Source organism: Myxocyprinus asiaticus, chromosome 5, assembly GCF_019703515.2.
Source record: "Myxocyprinus asiaticus isolate MX2 ecotype Aquarium Trade chromosome 5, UBuf_Myxa_2, whole genome shotgun sequence".
Classification (NCBI taxonomy): Eukaryota; Metazoa; Chordata; class Actinopteri; order Cypriniformes; family Catostomidae; genus Myxocyprinus; species Myxocyprinus asiaticus.
The window spans coordinates 35,169,220-35,188,342 of record NC_059348.1 but is presented as its reverse complement, the minus strand read 5'-3'; the positions used below and the strand labels follow the sequence as shown (position 1 = coordinate 35,188,342).

At 36.9% G+C, this 19,123-nt stretch overlaps 1 protein-coding gene across 1 annotated transcript; it reads left to right on the top strand.

Moving 5' to 3' along the window:
- Nucleotides 1-3,229: 3,229 nt before the first annotated feature.
- On the top strand, nucleotides 3,230-18,650 carry LOC127441421 (uncharacterized). The gene is made up of 11 exons (XM_051698832.1): nucleotides 3,230-3,354; nucleotides 3,724-3,846; nucleotides 6,612-7,428; nucleotides 10,099-10,572; nucleotides 10,939-11,087; nucleotides 11,246-11,462; nucleotides 13,065-13,224; nucleotides 14,263-14,354; nucleotides 14,459-15,134; nucleotides 16,476-16,590; nucleotides 16,940-18,650. Exons 3-11 carry the CDS (start codon nucleotides 6,654-6,656, stop codon nucleotides 17,024-17,026), a joined length of 2,745 nt encoding a protein of 914 aa, XP_051554792.1. The 5' UTR covers nucleotides 3,230-3,354; nucleotides 3,724-3,846; nucleotides 6,612-6,653; the 3' UTR covers nucleotides 17,027-18,650.
- The last annotated feature ends 473 nt before the right edge of the window (nucleotides 18,651-19,123 follow it).

The following is a 19,123-nucleotide window of genomic DNA, read 5'->3' as shown; positions in this document are numbered from 1 at the left end:
GTACATTTGGAATAAATGTGTGCTCACTCACATAACTGATTTTATAGGCTAAATATGCGACCGTTCTCACAAGGCACAATATCTGGACATATTGATCATATTTCTCTTTTTCCCCTTATCCTAGCTTTTTTTTTTTTTTTTTTAGAAATGCAATTGCGTGATTTGGTGATCCGTTTTCCACTTTAGTTCAGTTGTTCAGTGTAAACTAAATTTGATGGTTTTCTGTCCCAACAAGTACACAATTTACTGAAAAAAGTTTAAAAAAAACTGTAGATAAAAAAAATAACATCACACAAGTTTTTAGGTTTAATCTTTGTCTTAAAACCACCACCATTATAGCAGGGGGAACGTATCCTGACAGCTGAGAACATTACTGTCAGATACTGTTCCCCCTGTGTTCAATAAGAAAGCTCATACCGCTGACTTGTTTCCCCACAACAGATAAGTCCTGTGATTTGTAGCCTGCTATCCCTAAATTTGTCCATTATAGTAGGGGGGACACATCCTGACAGCTGGGAATGTTACTGTCAGATACTGTTCCCCCTGTGTTCAACAAGAAAGAAAGCTCATACAAGCAATACATGGAATACTTTAATACCATTAAAAAAATATATTGTGCATACTTACCTTTTAGAAAATACAATACAGCTCACTTTAGTTGAAACCAGCACTGTAGCAGCTTGCCTTGCTGTCTAAATGTTTATCACAAAAGATAAAGATGGTGATAATTTGTAATATATCACTACAAATTTCAGTAAATACAAAACTAAATGGCTAAATGTACAATATTTAACACATTAACAAAAAGAATTAAGAAAACAATATACCATTTAAAATGTGGGAATTAAAGAAATATTACAAATAAAATATATATGTGGAAAAATCAAAGTAATTCAAAACAAACATTCAAAATCAATGAAAAACAAACAATATCAATCTCAGAATTACAAGTATGTAAAAAACATTATACATTTAAAAATAATTTTTTTCATACATTATAAAATAACTTTATACATTTTTGGTCTGTTTTTGGTCTTTTAGTTCCTTCCTTGTGTCTCACTGAGATTCCTCTTCCTACACACATATTTCACAGGTATCACAGGATATCTGTAGTACAATAACATTTTAACAGTTGCGTTACAATGTAAACATCAATGTTAATTCCTTCACCAATATTAGCTTGAGGAATAATAGTGTTTTTTAAGCCAGTGCTTCAACGCTTGCCACTTGGGGAGACTATTTACTTTCAGCCAATGAACTAAATGTGGAAAAAAAAAAAAGCTAGGATAAGGGGAAAAAAGGAGAAATATGATCAATATGTCCAGGTATTGTGCCTTGTGTATTTGCATATTTAGTCTATAAAATCACAGTTATGTGAGTGAGCACACATTTATTCCAAAAATATTCAAAATGAAAACTCTCACAAATATAAAATTATTTATTGATAGAAATAACAGTAGGTGGTTGTGTTCATAAAGATATAAAAAAATACAACAAACATAGGTTCTGTTACCCCATTTTCAAAATATAACTAGACATCAAGAAATTTGCCTTTCACTTCAAGAATACAACATTCTACAGATAAAACTCGTTCAAAACTCTAGTTTTGAGCCTTAGCGCTCTCCGTTACGGAAACCCTGAACCGCAAGGTGGAAAAAATTTCTCTCTTCAAAAAAATTTTTTTTTCTCTCTTCAAAATATTTTTTTTTCCTCTCTTCAGAAATTTTTTTTTTTCTCTCTCTTCAAAAAATTTTTTTTTCTCTCTTCGAAAAATTTATTTTTTCTCTCTTCAAAAAAATGCATGCGGTACCAACCACTATCGGTAAACGTAATCTTATGCTTTTTAATGCTTTCTCTGTTGCTATATAGCTGAATAATACATTTATAATTTATTTAAGGGTTTGCAAACCTTAATCAAGACAAAATCAGGTTACATATGTTTGATATGGTATTCGTTGTCGTGTAACAACTGGAGTTATTTTTTTGTTTGAAATTGTTGGTCTTTCTAAACCATCTATGCCGTTTGCTCAGTGTTACATGGTGGAAGCGAAGGAATGTATTGAGGAAAACGGGAAACATGGGGAAATTATTATTATGTCAGTCCTTTTGAAGTGTTAGTGGTACATCTGGTAATTGACCTAGAGACATGAAACCAACTGCAAAACACTCAAAATATTATTCTTTATGTAGCACAAGGCTTGTTCTCTAGGTCAAACGGTCATTGAGTTTAATAGATTTATAGGGATAATTGAATCTGAATAAAAAGTACTGAACATTTACTCCCAAAAACAAGCCTTGTACCATATAAAGACTAATATTCTGAGTGTTTTACAGTTGGTTTTATGTCTCTAGGTCAAACGGTCATTGAGTTTAATGGAATGAGAATATTACAAACATTTACAAATATTTATTTGAAAACATATAGAATGTAAATTCCACAAACAGAGCCTTGTGTCATGAAAGGGATGTCTTTAACAACATTTCATATTTGTTGTGATGTCATAATGTCAAATGGTTAAAATGTTTAATTGATTTATAGAGCTAATAAAATTGATATGAAAAAAATCTCCTTTTTTTAAATTTAGCTTTGTGTTAGGCAAAGAAAACCTATTCATGCATTTCCAAGTTGGTTTGGCTTGAAAATGTGATACACGGAGAATTTAATGGGTATTGTCGCGAATGTCAAACGAATGACAAATATAAAAGTAACTTTACCGCACTCAATTATCCTGCTTCCAACACATGAAATTCAAGAACTTACTGTTCACTTACTGCCTAATATATCCCACCCCTTGACAGGTGCCATTGTAACAAGATAATAAATATATATTGTTTATAAAATGTTGGATGAGCAATGGATATTTTGTTATTTGATTTTTTTATGTAATGGTGGTTTTTGGTAAATTGGTCATTTGTAAATGTATGAAGACAAACCTTTATTTTTAAGTTTTGAAAAAAGTTTTTATTGGTAATTATCTTCTATTCCTAAAATATATGAAAGAGAAATTACTTAGAAAAATAAGGATTATTCAGAAACTGAATCTTATAGAAAAAATATTTTATTTTATTTGTATACTGAGGTACTAATAATTGTACTACAAGTATGTATTTAACTTTATTCATATATAATATAAAAAATTAATTAACGATGAAATAAAATAAAATAAATAAAAACTCACTGTCAGACAAACACGTGTTTCCCGTCTGCCTCTGTTGACTTCCGGGAACATGGCGAACACCAAGGTGTCGGACGACCACTGGAAGAGTGCAAGGGGAGTGTAGCGGAGGGCTGTGCAGACCGAGGTTACAGACCTGACAGACGTGTCAGTCGCGGCGACAGGCGATGAGTTTTCTGTATGAGTCTCTATTGAGATCGCAGAGTGAAGTAGTTTCAATCAGACAGCTTTAGATTCACATCCACTGCTAATCACTGTGTGACTTGCATGTTGATCAAGTCATGTGCTCATTTCAGTACGGATTGCACCATATTCACGTACTGTATTAGCCATATTTTAAACCACTCACCATTTCATGACTTCGAACAGCATTACTCCAGTTTCAACAGTCAGATAGTGTAACATCATCAGTGTAGCAGCTGGTTAGCTAGCGTTCAGCTCTGCTCCTCTTCCGGGGCCTCACCTAATGCTCATTTGAAAGCTCGTCAGGCCCCGTAAAACCTTTATTTAAGAGGGATTTTTAATTCTACAACTCTCTTTAACACAGCTAGCCGTAGAGCTGAGGAATCGATTTGAGTGGAGTGCAATAATCTTGCCAATGACACCATCTCCTGCGGGTGAAATTCTGACACTGTACATCCATCCAACCGCAATCCTCTGAGATAAACATGTAAGCTTTACTTTAACAACAATATCTCTGATGTTTTAGTTTATATTGTATGGCAGGGCTATGCCAGTTTCAATATGAAATCATGTTTGTGTTGTGTACGGTGGAACATTTATCACACATTTCAAAGAGGATGTTGCAGGTACGTGTGCAACTTTTTACACTCTAGTATGAGGCATTGACAGCAGATACACTTGTTATTTTAGACAGTCTGTTAAAAGAGATCGGACTCATAAACCATACTGTGTCTTAGAAATTGTGAGTGGTCTTTAAATGCCCAAATGTCATCTTGCATCAAAGCTCGCATGGATTTTTTTTTCTTCAGAATATTTCAGCTCTGTAGGTTCATACAGTGTAAATGAATGGTGGCCAGAACTTTGAAGCTCCAAAAAGCATATAAAGGCAGCATAAAAGTAATCCATATGACTCCAGTGGTTAAATTTTAAATCTTCAGAATTGATGCAGGCTTGGTATTGATGATACAGATTTCCTTATTAGATTAGATTCCTTTTCAAAAGCTCTTAATTCGTTTTCTATTTGATATCGATTCATATGGGTATATTTCAGTTATAATGTCTCTTTTGCTTAATTATGAAAGAAATTCACTCCCAGCTAATGCTGTTAATTATACTGGGGAGCTTCTAACTAGGTACATTACGAAAATATGAATTTGACTAGTTATGTTTTAAATATATAATATATTTATATTATGTTTCTAGTTATTGTTTTTTTTTTTTGTTGTCATTTTGGTCTTACTGTATTTTGGCTTTTTAAAAATGAACAAATCAATGTATTCAATCAATAAATAAGATGTTATATTTCATATATTAGTTTTTGTTACATGTTTATTGTTTAATTGCATAATTTGTACAATTTACAAGTATTTACGTTAATTTGTTGAACACGTGCTAAAACTGGTACTGTCTCTTTAACAAAAGCAGCATTTCTATAAAGAGCGTCTGTAAACGATATTAATGAGAGGACTCTAATGGCCTTACCTCATTCGTGCTATGAATGATTAGAATTAAATGTTTATTTTTTGTTGCTTATGATCAGCAACTTACTGTAGAGAACAGAAAGGGTATTAAAAGGGACATTATTCAGTGACAAAAGGGTCACGTGGATCTCGTCTTTGGACATGCATTACATGGAACAACTTTTAATCAACATGCAGTGAATGGATCTCACTGCTGAATATTCCACCACTATACTACACAATTACTGATGAGTGAAATATGAACATTTACCAGCCAGTTGCTAAATATATACATTTTAGTCGCATAGCGCAAAATTTGGTTGCAAATGTGAGTGGTTTCCTCTCATTGTAAAGGAAGGTTGTGCATATAGTAAAAAATCGATATTGAGATTATTCAAATGAAGATTGCAATGCATGGGGAAAATCTATATTTTTTACCCACTCCTAGATGTGATAGGTGTGGGTGAGAAACAGATCAATATTTAAGTTTTTTAACTTTTTTACTTTAAATTCTCCTCGCTTCCCAGTAGGTGGCAATATGCACCAAGATTACCAATCACCAAAAACAGTAGAAGAATGTGAAAATGAAAGTGGAGATATATAGTAAAAAATGAGTTAAATATTAATCAGTTTCTTACCCACACCTATCATATCTTCTAAAAATCTTAATCTGTGTTCGGCATAAGAAAGTCATACACATCTGGGAAGGCATGAGGGTGAGCAAATGATGAGAATTAAAATGTTTGGGTGAATTATCCCTTTAAGGAATGTTCCGGAGTCAATACAAGTTAAGTTTGACAGCATTTGTGGCATAATGTAGATTACCACAAAGAATAATTTTGACTCGTTCTTTTATTTAAATTTTATTTTTATTTATTTTTTTGAAAAATTGAGGTTACTATATGACACTTGCAATTGAAGTGAATGGGGCCAATCCATAAGCATTAAATACACACTTTTTTAAAAGTATAGCCATGAGATGTAAACATTATACGTGTTAACATGATCAGGAATTGATTTACAGACATTGTGGTGTTTACCAGAGTATAGTGTTTACTGATGTTATGTCGTCATGACAACAAAGTTGTAATATTAGATATAACTTTACACAGATAAGGTTAATAAGTGGTTTTTATCACACAAATCATATATCGTATAATATTTACATCTTGTGGCTATACATTTGAAACAGTGTGTATTTAATGTTTATGGTCTGACCCCATTCACTTCCATTGTGCAATACAGTAACCACTGCTGCTGCTTTTTTAAATAAACGACAGACAAGTATAATTATTTTTTGTGGTAATCAACATTATGCTGCAAAAGCTGTTGATTGAGCTTAACTTGTCTTGAACCCGGGCCATTAATTGAATGCCCCCAGTGAGAAGCTAAAGGCATATTTGGTGAGAAAAAAACCAACCTCCATAGCCATTTTTAATCGTGAAAGAAGCTTTTGATGATTCAGACATTATTTCAGCTTGTATTTTGGATAAATATATTAGAGGAGCTTTTTCAGACATGAGGTTAGGGATACCCTCTCCTCCTCACAGCTCCGATGGAAAGGGCATCAGTCTGACAAGTCTCAAGTTACCATCTGTTTGTTGAGAGACCACCTTGTGCCTGCCTCAGTGTGGAGATGAGTTTAGTTTCTTTTTAGTGGCAAACCATAATGTTATATCTAGTTATGTTTCAGCACTAAAGGATGTGGTTGACTACAGTTAGCTAATGAATGTAAAAAAAGGGTGAATTGAAATGTAGACTACTTAATAAAGGATGCTATTTTTGTTTGTAGGAGTGTTCTCTTGAACTTCACTGTTGGATCACCCCCTATACCATGCTGGGGCTGCTTGTTCGCCACAGCTTCTTAACTTGCAGGAGATTCTCCTTGCCCCACCAGCTGTCACGCCTACTGAGTCCAGGTGCTTTTACCAGTATGTACACCACACGCATGTACAGTGGTGGTGGGGGCAAGCCAGGTCGCCGCATCGGCCTGATGGGAGGAGGGCCACCTATGCTGGAGAACCACCATCACCTGCTTCCTCCTCCTCCACATCATCCACATGTCCATCAGCATCAAAATTACCCACCCGTTTATCAGGCACGTCTAGATGGCCACCGGCCCCATTTCCAGACCCACCAGCACTACCACACGCACCCGCAAGTCAATCACCTCCCTCCTCCGCACTATCAACCCCATGCACATTTGCACCACAGCAAGAAAAAGACGTGGAACTTCATCCATGAGAAGATGAGCTACGACACCTTCTTCACCATGAAACGGCTGATTGATCGCTCACGCACTGTTGATGAAGTTCTCCGCTGGGTCACCCAGAATCCAGGGAAGATCTCGCACAATCACTACCCCATCGCTCTGCAGAAGATTGGTCAGCTCCTGGTGCTTCAGCAGGCTGGGGGTCAGGCAGGTGGGAGTGGAGGAGCAGGTGAAGGAGCTTTGCCCTCATCCGCTTGTGGAGGCTCGGTAGAGAACAGCGTACGACAGATTCTGGATAATCGGGATTTTCAGACGCTCTGTGACGCCATTGTCAATGACTGCTCCAAGTTCGACAATTTCAGCATTGTTAACTGCCTTTATGCTGTAACTGCCCTTGGTGAGTCCTTCAAGTTTAGACCATTGGCTAAAGTGACCGAGCACGTTCTTACACAGATTATGCTTAATAGCTGACAACTTTATTAGAGTAAGGTCAAGCATGGTTTTAGCTAAAATCTGCACATGTAGATTTTGGCCCATTATCCTGATTTAGTGTTGTATGCATGACTTTATGTTTTAAAGCAGAGAATAACCCAATGGTTTCAAATCATGATTTCAATGCATTTTTTTTTTTAATAAGCTGATTTGTGATAGTTATCATCGTATTGGTATGCATGTAAACGTGCTAAGTGTAGTTGACAGATAACATGGACATGAACCTTTTTTATTCAGCATTAAGACATAAAGGGACAGTTCACCCAAAAAAGGAAAATTCTCTCATCATTTAGTCATGCCTTCCCAGATGTGTATGACTTTCTTTCTTCTGCTGAACATAAACAAAGATTTTTAGTAGAATATCTGAGCTCTGTAGGTCCTCACAATGCAAGTGAAAGGGTACCAAAATTTTAAAGCTTCAAAATGCACGTAAAGGCAGTATAAGTAATCCATGAGACTGCAGTTGTTAAATCTATATATTCAGAAGTGATATGATTGGTTTGGGTGAGAAACAAATCAACATTTAAGAACTTATTTAACTACAAATTCTTCTCCCTGCCCAGTAGGCGGCGATATGCACGAAGAATGCAATTCGCCAAAAGCAAAAGAAGAATAAAGTGAAAGTGGAGATTGATAGTAAAAAAGGACTTAAATATTGATCTGTTTCTCACCCACACTTACTTAAGGATTACTTTAATGCTGCCTTTATGTGCTTTTGTCGCTGCAAAATGTTGGTACCAATTTACTTGCATTGTGAGGACCAACAGAGCGGAAATATTCTTCTTAAAATACTTGTTTGTGTTCAGCAGAAGAAAGAAAGTCATACACATCTTGGATGGCATGAGGATGGGTAAATGAAGAGAGAATTTTAATTTTTGGGTGCACTATTCCTTTAAGGTAGAAAAAAAAATGTAGTATTTAAAAGGGAAAGTGTATATTTAGTTGTTGTACAGTCCTGCAAAGGCAAAATACAGTAACTACGCATTTTGTCAAAATTGAGTTATGGCTAAAATTGGGTATCTTTTGATGACAAGGAGCCCCAAATATGATCCCCTTACGGGGATCCCTAGCTATTTATTTTAATATATGAAGTCACATTTATACTGTGTGACTAAAAAGGTAAAGTGGGATATTATAAAGAAAACATGTTGTTTGCAAAATTGAATTATTTATATAAATTGCTTTTATATCGTTAAGGCACTAAAGATCAAAGAAGTGGTTAGAAATGAAAATATTTACTCTTGTGTTAAGTTGACAGTGTATTTTTTACTACACAACATTAGTATAAAATTAGATGAACCTGAAGCAAAACATTTTCAATTCAAATGTATTTGTACAGTGCTTTACTTTTTTTTTTTTGTTTTGTTTTTTGCACCTTCTTGCAATTTTGGCGGGCCCACTGGGGTTCCCTGGATCCCAGATTGATAACCCCTGTTTTTATTTATTTATGTATTTATTTATTTATTTATTTTGATCCCCTTTTCTCCCAGTTTGGAATGCCCAATTCCCACTTCTTAGTTGGGCCGCGTGGTGGCACGGTAACCTCAATCCGGGTGGCGGAGTTGCCTCCGCTTCTGAGACCGCCAATCCGCGTATCTTATCACGTGGCTCGTTGTGCATGACACCGCGGAGACTCCGCATGTGGAGGCTCATGCTACTCTCCGCGATGCATGGACAACTTACCACACACCCATTGAGAGCGAGAACCACTAATCGCGATCAGGAGGAAGTTACCCCATGCAACCGGGCCAATTTGGTTGCTTAGGAGACCTGGCTGGAGTCACTCAGCACACCCTGGATTTGAACTCGCAACTCCAGGGGTGGTAGTCAGCATCAATACTCGCTGAGCTACCCAGGCCCTGAAAACCCCTGTTTTAGACTAAGAGCTGTCCTGTGATGGACAGGTTTGGCTCAAGTATGCAGAGGTATGACAGCCACATTTGGCTGGACCAGTGGTTCCCAACTCTGTTCCTGGAGGCCCCCCAACACTGCACATTTTGTACATCTCCCTAATCAAACACACCTGATTCAACTCTTTAGCTCATTAGTAGAGACTCTACTACCTGAATAGGGTGTGTCAAATAAGAGGGATATACAAAATGTGCAGTGTTGGGGGGCCTCCAGGAACAGGGTTTGGAACCACTGGGCTGGACAATTAAAAAATGTTGAAGCTGTTTTCTTTCACTGTTGTCGTAGTTACTGCATTTTGGCTGTGTAGGAAAGTGTAACTGGCCACCATTTCTTTTAAAGTTTTCACCATTTTTAATAAACTTTCTGCAATTTCGCAGTTAAGTAGCCTTGAAGTATGACATGAATTTTTGAAAGTACAGATATTCCATGTAGTCTCTCAATTAATTTGAGGACACACAAATTGCATATATAATAATTATACAAGAATAAAAAAAGACTGTTTAAAATGGGCTAGTTTTAGATACAATATAGCATGTTACACAGCAGGACACTGCTTGACATGTCAACTACCCAGTAACTGTAGTTATTAGACCTAGGGCAATATATTACTAAAATACTACTGTATCTTGTATCATTTAATTCATGTATTCTTTGCCTTTTTCAGGGCTGCCCAGTGACTCTCAGATCGTGCAGGTGCTGGAAGAAGAGTCCCAGGCTCGCCTGTCCCAATTCAACCAAAAGGACATCTCCATGGTTTTCAGCAGCAGCATGAAGCTGCATCCGTCCAGCCAGCATCCCTTGATTGAGTCATGTCTCGCTGGGCTGGAGAAGAACATCGAGCGGGAGCGCCACCCCCAGACACTCTTCCTCCTCCTCTCTTACTACCGCACTAAGTGGAGAGCACTGCGGACAGCAGATGGAGCCTCCCCGGAACAGCTGGTGGTGAACCGGAAGATCCTGCGACTGGTGAAGCACACGCTGGCTAGCGTTAGCAGCATCAGGGACCATGAGATGGCCCTGCTAGATGAGATGCTGTCAGCATGTGCTAGGGAGGCCAGCAACAAGAGCCTTGAGCTTATCTTTAGCGCTCACCTCTTCTACCAGAACAGGCAGGAGAAGTTTGTGAGCAGCCTCGCAGGTGAATTAAAAATTTCAATTCAATTTATTTGTTTAGCACTTTTAATAGCAAGTATTCAATGAAACATTCGGAAATTAAAACAATCGTACTATATGTAAAATCTGTGATCATGTTTAGAATCAAAGCTAGCGATTCGTCAATAACGCACTCGATGGCATTCTTGACAGTATTTTATAAGTCAGCCTGGCAGTTACAGTAGATTTTTCGTAACCTGTTTAGTTTCAAGAAAGAAAAATAAAAAGTTCAATTTAGATGCCATGTTTTTATAAAGATTTCTTGTTGTCAGGAAGGAAATGGAGATTATAGGCCAACCTTCAATATCAGGTGTTGGTTCTATAAATGTTTTTTTTTTTTTTCCTTTTTCAGAGGAGTTGCCTAAAAAGGTTGATAGCATCACACCTTACACCATGGCCCTCATCGCCAAGTACATCGCTCGCCATCGTCTCAGAGAAACACGTCTGCTGGACACTATTGCTGACTTTTTGGTCAAGAAGGGTGAATTCTTGGACAGCAAGGTTAGATGTAGACACTGTGTATTCTGACAAGGGCCCACAGTAAAATAATCTAGCTAACTTTCTTTTCTTTCTAATGTAATGGTGGTTAAATCAAATGAGGAATGTATGCCTATTAAATGTTTAAATGTATCCCTCTCAACATCTGTTGCTCTGTCTAGGTGATCCAGAAGCTTGTGTTCCCATTCAGTCGAATGAGTTATCGACCGGCTAACGAGGCTCAATTTTTCTCCAAGCTGGAGATGGTGCTCGAACTAAAGGCTCTGAGCTCTCCACTGGCCACCGTTAACATCCTCATGTCCTTGTTCCAGCTGGGCCATTTTCCAGGGCTTGTCCTGCACCGTGTCTTCTCTCCATCATTCATCAGTAACGTCACCAGTGAGTTTATCACTACTGAAAACTTGTTCTAAATGCAAGTGAATTGGTATGTTTGCAGAGTGCTAATAAGACTAGTGCTTGTCTCTTTAAAAGATAGAAGAGACAGTCCTTAAAATATCTTGTTTCTAGATGGTTCATATTTCATGGCTTCAGGTTTTTTCCAATGTTTGATGAGCTATATTTATAATATCATGGTCACCCAAAAGTAAACACTGAAACTGCCTTGGACTAGTATACTCTCTTGCAAACTCATCATAGGTACCCTCTGATCAATAAGGACCTCTGCTGGCTATCTTTATGTAATATTGACTGCTAAAATATTTGCTGTTTTACTGCTAAAATATTTGCTGCAATATTTTACAGCTATTTGTCTCCTATTATTGTATATAAATAACATTGATTTTGCAGCTTTTTCTATAGCCTGTCTGTTAAAAGGATCGTTCACCCAAAATTGAAATTCTCTTATCATTTACTCACCCACATGCCATGCCAGATGTTTATAACTTTCTTTTTTCTGCTGAACACATACAACGTTTTTTAGAAGAAAATGTCAGCTCTGTAGGTCAAAACTATGCAAGTGAATGGTGACCAAATCTTTGAAGCTCCCAAAAGCACATAAAGGAAACATAAAAGTAATCCATAAGACTCCAGTGTTTTAGTCTTCTGAAGCAATCCAATTGATTTTGGGTGAGCACAGACAAAATGTAACTCCATTTTCACTGTACATCTTACCATTGCAGTCTCTTGGCACAATCATCATTTCAAGCTTGATTACACTTTGTTTAATCGAGCTTGTAATCATGATCGGCAAGGAGATGGCTGATATCAAGATTTATAGTGAATAAGGAGTTATATTTTGGTCTGTTTCTCAACCAAAACTGATTAGATCACTTCAGAAGACATTAATTAACCCACTGGAGTTGTATGGATAACTTTTATGCTGCCTTTGTGTTTTTTGGAGTTTCAAAAGTTTTGGTCACCATTCACTTGCATTTGTATGAACCTACAGAGCTGTGAGATTCCTCTAAAAAAATCTTCATTTGTGTTCTGCAGAAGAAAGAAAGTCATACACATCTGGGATGGTATTAGGGAAAATGAGTAAATAATACGAGAATTAAAATTTTTTGGGCAAATCATTCCTTTAATACAAAGCCCCACATAACTGCTGAAACTCAATAACACTGTGCCGAAATTCAATAAAGGATCTTTATAGGTGAATCTTACAAAGAAATGTCTGGGTCATGTTTCCCCACAAAATCAAAAGAAAAAATAAGAAATTATATTTTGCATAAAGAAAATGAAGCCTATTGAAATGTCTGGGTCATGTGTCAAAAAAATACATTTTATTTTGCGGGAAAAAGAGAGCCTATTTTAGGACCATACAGATTTTTTGCATTATAAAATTATTTTCATGACAATTTAGCCTTGGCACATTTACCCAAATTAAATTAGAAAAAAGATGATTCTCATTGTAGTATAATACAGTATTGAAAACAATCCTTTCTGGACACAAATATACAGTAGAAAGAGTGGATGAATGAATGATTCTTTTCCCCAATTGCAATTAAATTTGAGCATGAGTCTGTTCTGTATTTTATGTAGACAGTCCGTATGCCCTGATTGTACGGCGGTACCTTTCACTACTGGATGCAGCTGTAGAGTTGGAATACAGGGATTATACTGGACCTCGCCTTCAGGACTCCCATAAAGTGCTCATGTTTGATCACGCGCTAACTGCAGATGAGGTGAACCGTAAATACAGGTGAGTCAATTAGATTGAAGAGAAATTCTCTTTTGTCAATGTCAATGTCAACTGTATTTATAAAGCACTAATAAAACAAATTTGTTGACCAAAGTGCTTTACAGTCAAATACAAAAATGAAAATTTTGACATTAAAATATAAAAAAGTTAAAAAAAGACACGTTTTATCAAATAGAGGATTTAGGCAGTATTTTAAGGCTGAGGAGAGATAGTGGGTTTTGAACATGAATTTAAAAACATGTTTAAACAAGAAAAGAGTTTAGACACCAGTGTAAACCCGAGTGGGTTTAAGCGTGGGTTAAAAAAATATGTTTTAAGCAGAAAAAGAATTCAGACGAGATTATAAGCCTTTGAGAAGTAGTGGGTTTTTAACATGGTTTTGAAAGCTGGAAGAGATTCGGCAGAGGCAGTGCATTCCATAGTTTGGGGCCGGCTACCGTAAAAACCTGGTCACCTTTTTGCTTGAGTCTGGTCTTTGGTGTGATTAAGCAGTTTTTGTTTTTCTGACCTCAGGGCCCTAGGGGGATTGTATGGTGTCAGAAAGTTGGCAAGATATAGAGGCATCAGATTTTTCAACTATTTATATACTAGAATGAGAATTTTGAAATCGATATTGATTCGTGTTTCTTGACACGCTTCAAGAGTCTGGCTGCTGCGTTTTGTACCATTTGTAAGCATGTTAGCGCAGAAGAGTTTATTCCATAATATAAAGAGTTACAGTAGTCAAGCCGAGATGTGATAAACGCGTGTGAGAAAAGGTTTCACTTTGGATAAGAGGCGTAAGTTAAAGAAGCTTGATCTAACAACCGAATTTATCTGTTTATCCATTTTGAGATTGTTGCCAAAGACAACCCAAGTTTCTCACATTTCTTTTAGTGTATGCGGACAGTGTACTGGAATTTAGTTGTTGAGTGTAGTTGTTTTGGACAACAGGACGTGCTTACACAAAGTTTGTACACTTTTATTTGACATTGAAACTTCAGGAAAATGTCCAGCTGACATCAACAGTGAGCTCAGAGTGTATTGTTTGTATTTCAGTTACAAAGGTCTGGTTGCAGAGGCACTCAGGCAGCTTGTTGGCGAGCACGGCTACAAACAGGATGAGGTTCTAGCACCAGGATATTGCACAGGTTCTTTCCTTTTTATAATGAAACCATTTCTACCACCGCATATGCATTCAGACTTTTGTTTTTTTAGCGATATTTGAAACTCGTGTGCTTTTCCCCTATGCCAGATTTCCTGCTGTGGATTGACAGCACAGGTCGTGTTCTCCCCATCAGGACTGGGACACCAGCAGCATCATTAGGCGCAGGTTCAACCCCATGTGTAGTACTAAACCTCAAATCTCCCGAGGGGTTTGGCTCTGTCGCAGCTCTCACTACTGACTTCCAGAAGTTCTCCCCTTTTGCCTCTTCACTGGATGAAGGGGGTGACAAACGTTCAGGAGATGAGTCTGCCTTCCTCTCAGCTCACATGCTCCCCCAAACAGCAGGAGCAACAGCTCAGAGAGTTGGTCCTAATGGAACGGTAAAATTGGACTACAACCCATATTACACAACTTCAGATTATTACTCTTCTCTAGCCAAGGAGCACTCTCTGGAGAGCCAGGACAGCTCCACCCTTAGTAGCCCCTCAGACTGCCTGACCCAGGCAGGGCCTTCTGTTCCAGGGACCGTTGCCCCACAAGATTCCCTCTTCCAGTTCTCAATTGGGAAAATTCTGGAGGATGAAGGGGGTACTGTCATCTCAAAAGGAGCAAACCCGGGACCAGACTGTGAGATCACTACATTTTATGAAGGTGTGACGTACCCAGAGGGTAGTGAGAGTGATGTAGTGGCCAGTTCTCCACTGCAACTTCACAACCCAGAAAACCCAGAAGCTGACCGGACCACAGGAGAGCAAGTGAAAAGGTCAGTCTACAGGTTAGCCAGGCCTAAATCCTTAAGGGGTTATGACATGCCTTTTTTATTATTGTAATATCTTCCTTGAGGTTCACTTATAATATTTGTAAAGTTTTGTTTTTTTCTCACAAAAAATAGTCATATATTAGTAAAACATAATTATTTTCCACCCTCATTCTGACCCTTTGTCAGAAATGCTCTGATTTTGGTGCTGCATCTTCTTTAAGACTTGGCAGTAAACGGCCACTGTTCTGACTGGCTCTCTGCTCTTGACTGACCTGCTCTCTTCTTGCATCTCACTGCTCACCGCTACTGGGTGGGCTATGGAGATTATCAGGCAAAGCAGGCATTGACAGTGTTGTTGTGGATTCAATCAGATGCAAATGTCTACCACAGTGTGACATCACAATGTATAGGAAGTAGAGAACGAGTCGTTTTGGCAGCTTGGGTTCAACAAATGCTCTTTTTGCAATGAGGAGGAAGTTTTGAGTTCTGAAACTTACAGTATATTTTTATAGTACAATGAACTTTTACATTTGAAAAGATCATGGAGAATTTGATTCCTCATGTCATGGCCCCTTTAACACAGTGAGACTGATTAAAATGAGTAGAGCGCAACAGTCGGGTTCTGGAAGAAAAAATTCTATTCAATTTTTCTATAGGTGAATTAAGTTTTTTATGATAACCTTTAAGTCTTTTAATACAGACCTACCATGAGCTCTGAGGATGTTCATCAATGGTATACGCTTCTTTTGAAGCCATCAGTCCGTGTTATTTCAACTTAATTTTTCCAAATCGTGTTTAATAGCGTAATTCCTGGTGAAGAACTACACTACCAATGATCCTGAGGAGAAACGCACCACCAATCCAGCGAGTGTTGCAGCTATTATAAATGATGCAATTGAGTCAGTCTTAATACATGTTCAAACTATGTATACATTTGTAAGTACCTGAATACTGTATTTTGCAATAAAATTAAAATATATTGTTTCTGTACTTATAATCATGCCTTCAGGAAAGACAGTAAGTGCACAGTCTTGTACCCTTGTCTTTTCCAATAATTTTCAAAGCCTGTAATGCTGTAATTCACTTTAGAGCTGGTTGGCTTAGATTATTTTTTATGAAGGATTTTATGAATTGCCTATTGAAGGATTGAATGGGAAAAAATACTTCCGGAACCAAGACGGCTGAAAAAGTGGGTGTGCACTGTTGCGCTTTAATAAAGAATTGCAGCAAAAAATTTTGGCTTAAATAAACATTTATCCAGGATGAAAGTGGTGAAAGCTATCTGGACTTGAATGTTTGGCTCACCACCTTTAACACAAGCTATCTGTCCTTTCACAAATGCAGAGTTATAATGTCAGTAAATGATAAATGGCATTATTGCCATAATTCTGATGTGCTGGTCGGATCCAGGGCAATGAGAGACCGCCACCTGCACTTGCTGGGGTACATTATACTACAGGTAAAAAAGACATACACATAACATCCATCATTATTTAGGAAGGAAAAGAATTGGTTATTTTTATTCTTTCAGACTGAAGATTAAGATCTAAAATTCATCTGCCATCATATTTATGTAAAATGTGATTTTATGTAAAACTCTTACAAAAAAAAATGCTGTACTATGGTACAGCGATTTGTATCAGATGGTAATAACATGGTGGTTTGATATATATTCCATGGTAATACATGATTACCAGGTATTTCATAAAATACTATTATGTCCAAAAAGCTGCAATATCATGGCATTTTTGGCACTGTTTTGTTAGTGAAATAATGCAGAATTTATATTTTTCTCATTTCACTTGCAGTTGCCCTATCTGGAGTTGGAGAAGCTGAATGGGATAGAGGAAGTGAAACAGTACCTGCACAAAAAGCTGCTGGATGTTCCTTTATGACGTCATAAAAGAAGAGAATGTTTGTTTGTGTGCTTCAGAGAGCATGTGCAACTTTCACGATTTCAAGAGGTTTTGTTGTTTTCAGAAAGACTGTTGTGTACGTATGTGTCTGCGTGTGTATGTGAGTGTCTGTAAATGTGTTTGTACACACAGGATGTGAACAGCCCTTTGTTTTTAGGACAACACATCTGTTAACACAAGAAATATGGGAGGGTTTTATCTTAATTATTTGGTTATAGAGAGGCCAAATTTAAATTGGTGTATGGTATGTAGTAAGTTTAACTGTGCCTAGGTTTCTGATTGATTTTACCGCATCATAAAGCAGACATTACTTCCCCCCCAGCCAACAATTAAGGGCATTTTAGTTTTAAGTAATGGAACTATTGATCATTGTACAATATCACAATTCATTAGCACTTCTGGAAAGTTTTTGGTATATTTGGTCATTGGTGTGATCACGAATGTGTGAGAGGAGCAGGTTGTTTGTTATTAAATGTGCTCAAGCATTTTCTATTTTAATTTTGTTTTAATGGTGTTCCCACATCCCTTTGTCCTCACTGTTATTTTGGTGTGTTTAGGTGCATGCTTGGGAATAGACACTAAGTTTGTCTTATGGGGCAAGTATGAGTTATAGTATATTTTATGGAAGTGAGGCACCTTGTAAACACAAGTGTGGAGTGGTCTGTTGGTGAGCCACAACTATTTGTATTTCTTTATTTTAGATGCTGCTCTTTGATTTTACAACTGAAAGAATTGAGGGTTTAGGATAAGCATGGATGTATATTAAGAAATATGTGGGGCTGTTGATTAAAGTCTTATAAGTCTATTGGATGTGAACTGTATGGAGTTACAGTGGGAAAAGGAATGTACAGGGATTATTATATGCAGGAAAGGGTAATATCTAGATATTTAAAAAAAAAATATGATTGTCAGCTTTGGTGACATGTGAGGGGAAAGCAATGCACCCAGTTAACTGCAGGATAATTATTAAATAATGTTTATCTCTCCCATGTGGAGAATGTTGAATTTTTGATTGTGCCTTTAGTGTACAGATTTTCCCTCATTGTTGTCTTCAGATAAGTTCTAAAGAGAAGTTTAACAAAGGTCTTTAGGTTAAAATGTTGCTGCGATTAAAAAATAATGTTTGGTTTTTTTTTTTTATGCAAAAGAAATTAATACATGGAAATTGGGTTTATATGGATAGGCTAACACTGACCATTTATTTTTGTCTGATATTTAAGTGCTGTCATAGTTTACTTCAGTTAGTACAAAAGTAATTGTGCATAGTTAATTTCAGCTAAACAAGCAATTATGGTTTGCAAAATTTTTCAAGGCCTTGCTTAAATCTGCAAAAATGTAGGGACTGAATGTGAAAAGAATAAAGATCTTTAAATCAGAGATCTTATTAATATGGATGACTTATTTTATGGTTGAGTCATCCATATACCACTTTCTCTGTGTGCATTTGCTTTCTTTAGAGGGAAAGATAATTTATTATGGAAAGTGAATGTAAGTGGACTGTGTGCGTGAACGTGTGTCAGGTAGCGGGTGTGAAAATGGATCAAAATGTCTGTTTATATACATAGTAAAATGTCTATATGAAAATATTATTAAAAATGAAAAAGCAGAAAACCTTGTTTGTCTTTTCTAGTTTTAGAATTTGAAGGTTGCTCAAGGCTAGCACTGAAACATTCCTCCGAAGTCCTCATTAAATGTTGATATGTAAATCTTTGAGATGACTGGCTACTGATCAAAAGACAAACCATGACTTACAAGGGGATTTTGCCATCATCTAAAAAGCTACGTCACCCATAAATGAAAACTCTCTCATCATTTACTCACATAATGCTATCCCAGATGTGTATTACACTCTTTCTTCAGAAGAACACAAATATTTTAGAGGGATCTCTCAGCTTTGTAGCTCCATACAATGCAAGTCACCAGGGTCCAAAACTCTGAAGATAAGCACATAAAGGCAGCATAAAAGTAATCCATTGGTTAAATCTATGTCTTCAGAAATGATATTGATAGGTTTGGGTGAGAAACAGATCAATATTTATTTAATTTTTTACTATAAATTCTGCTCCCTGCCCAGTA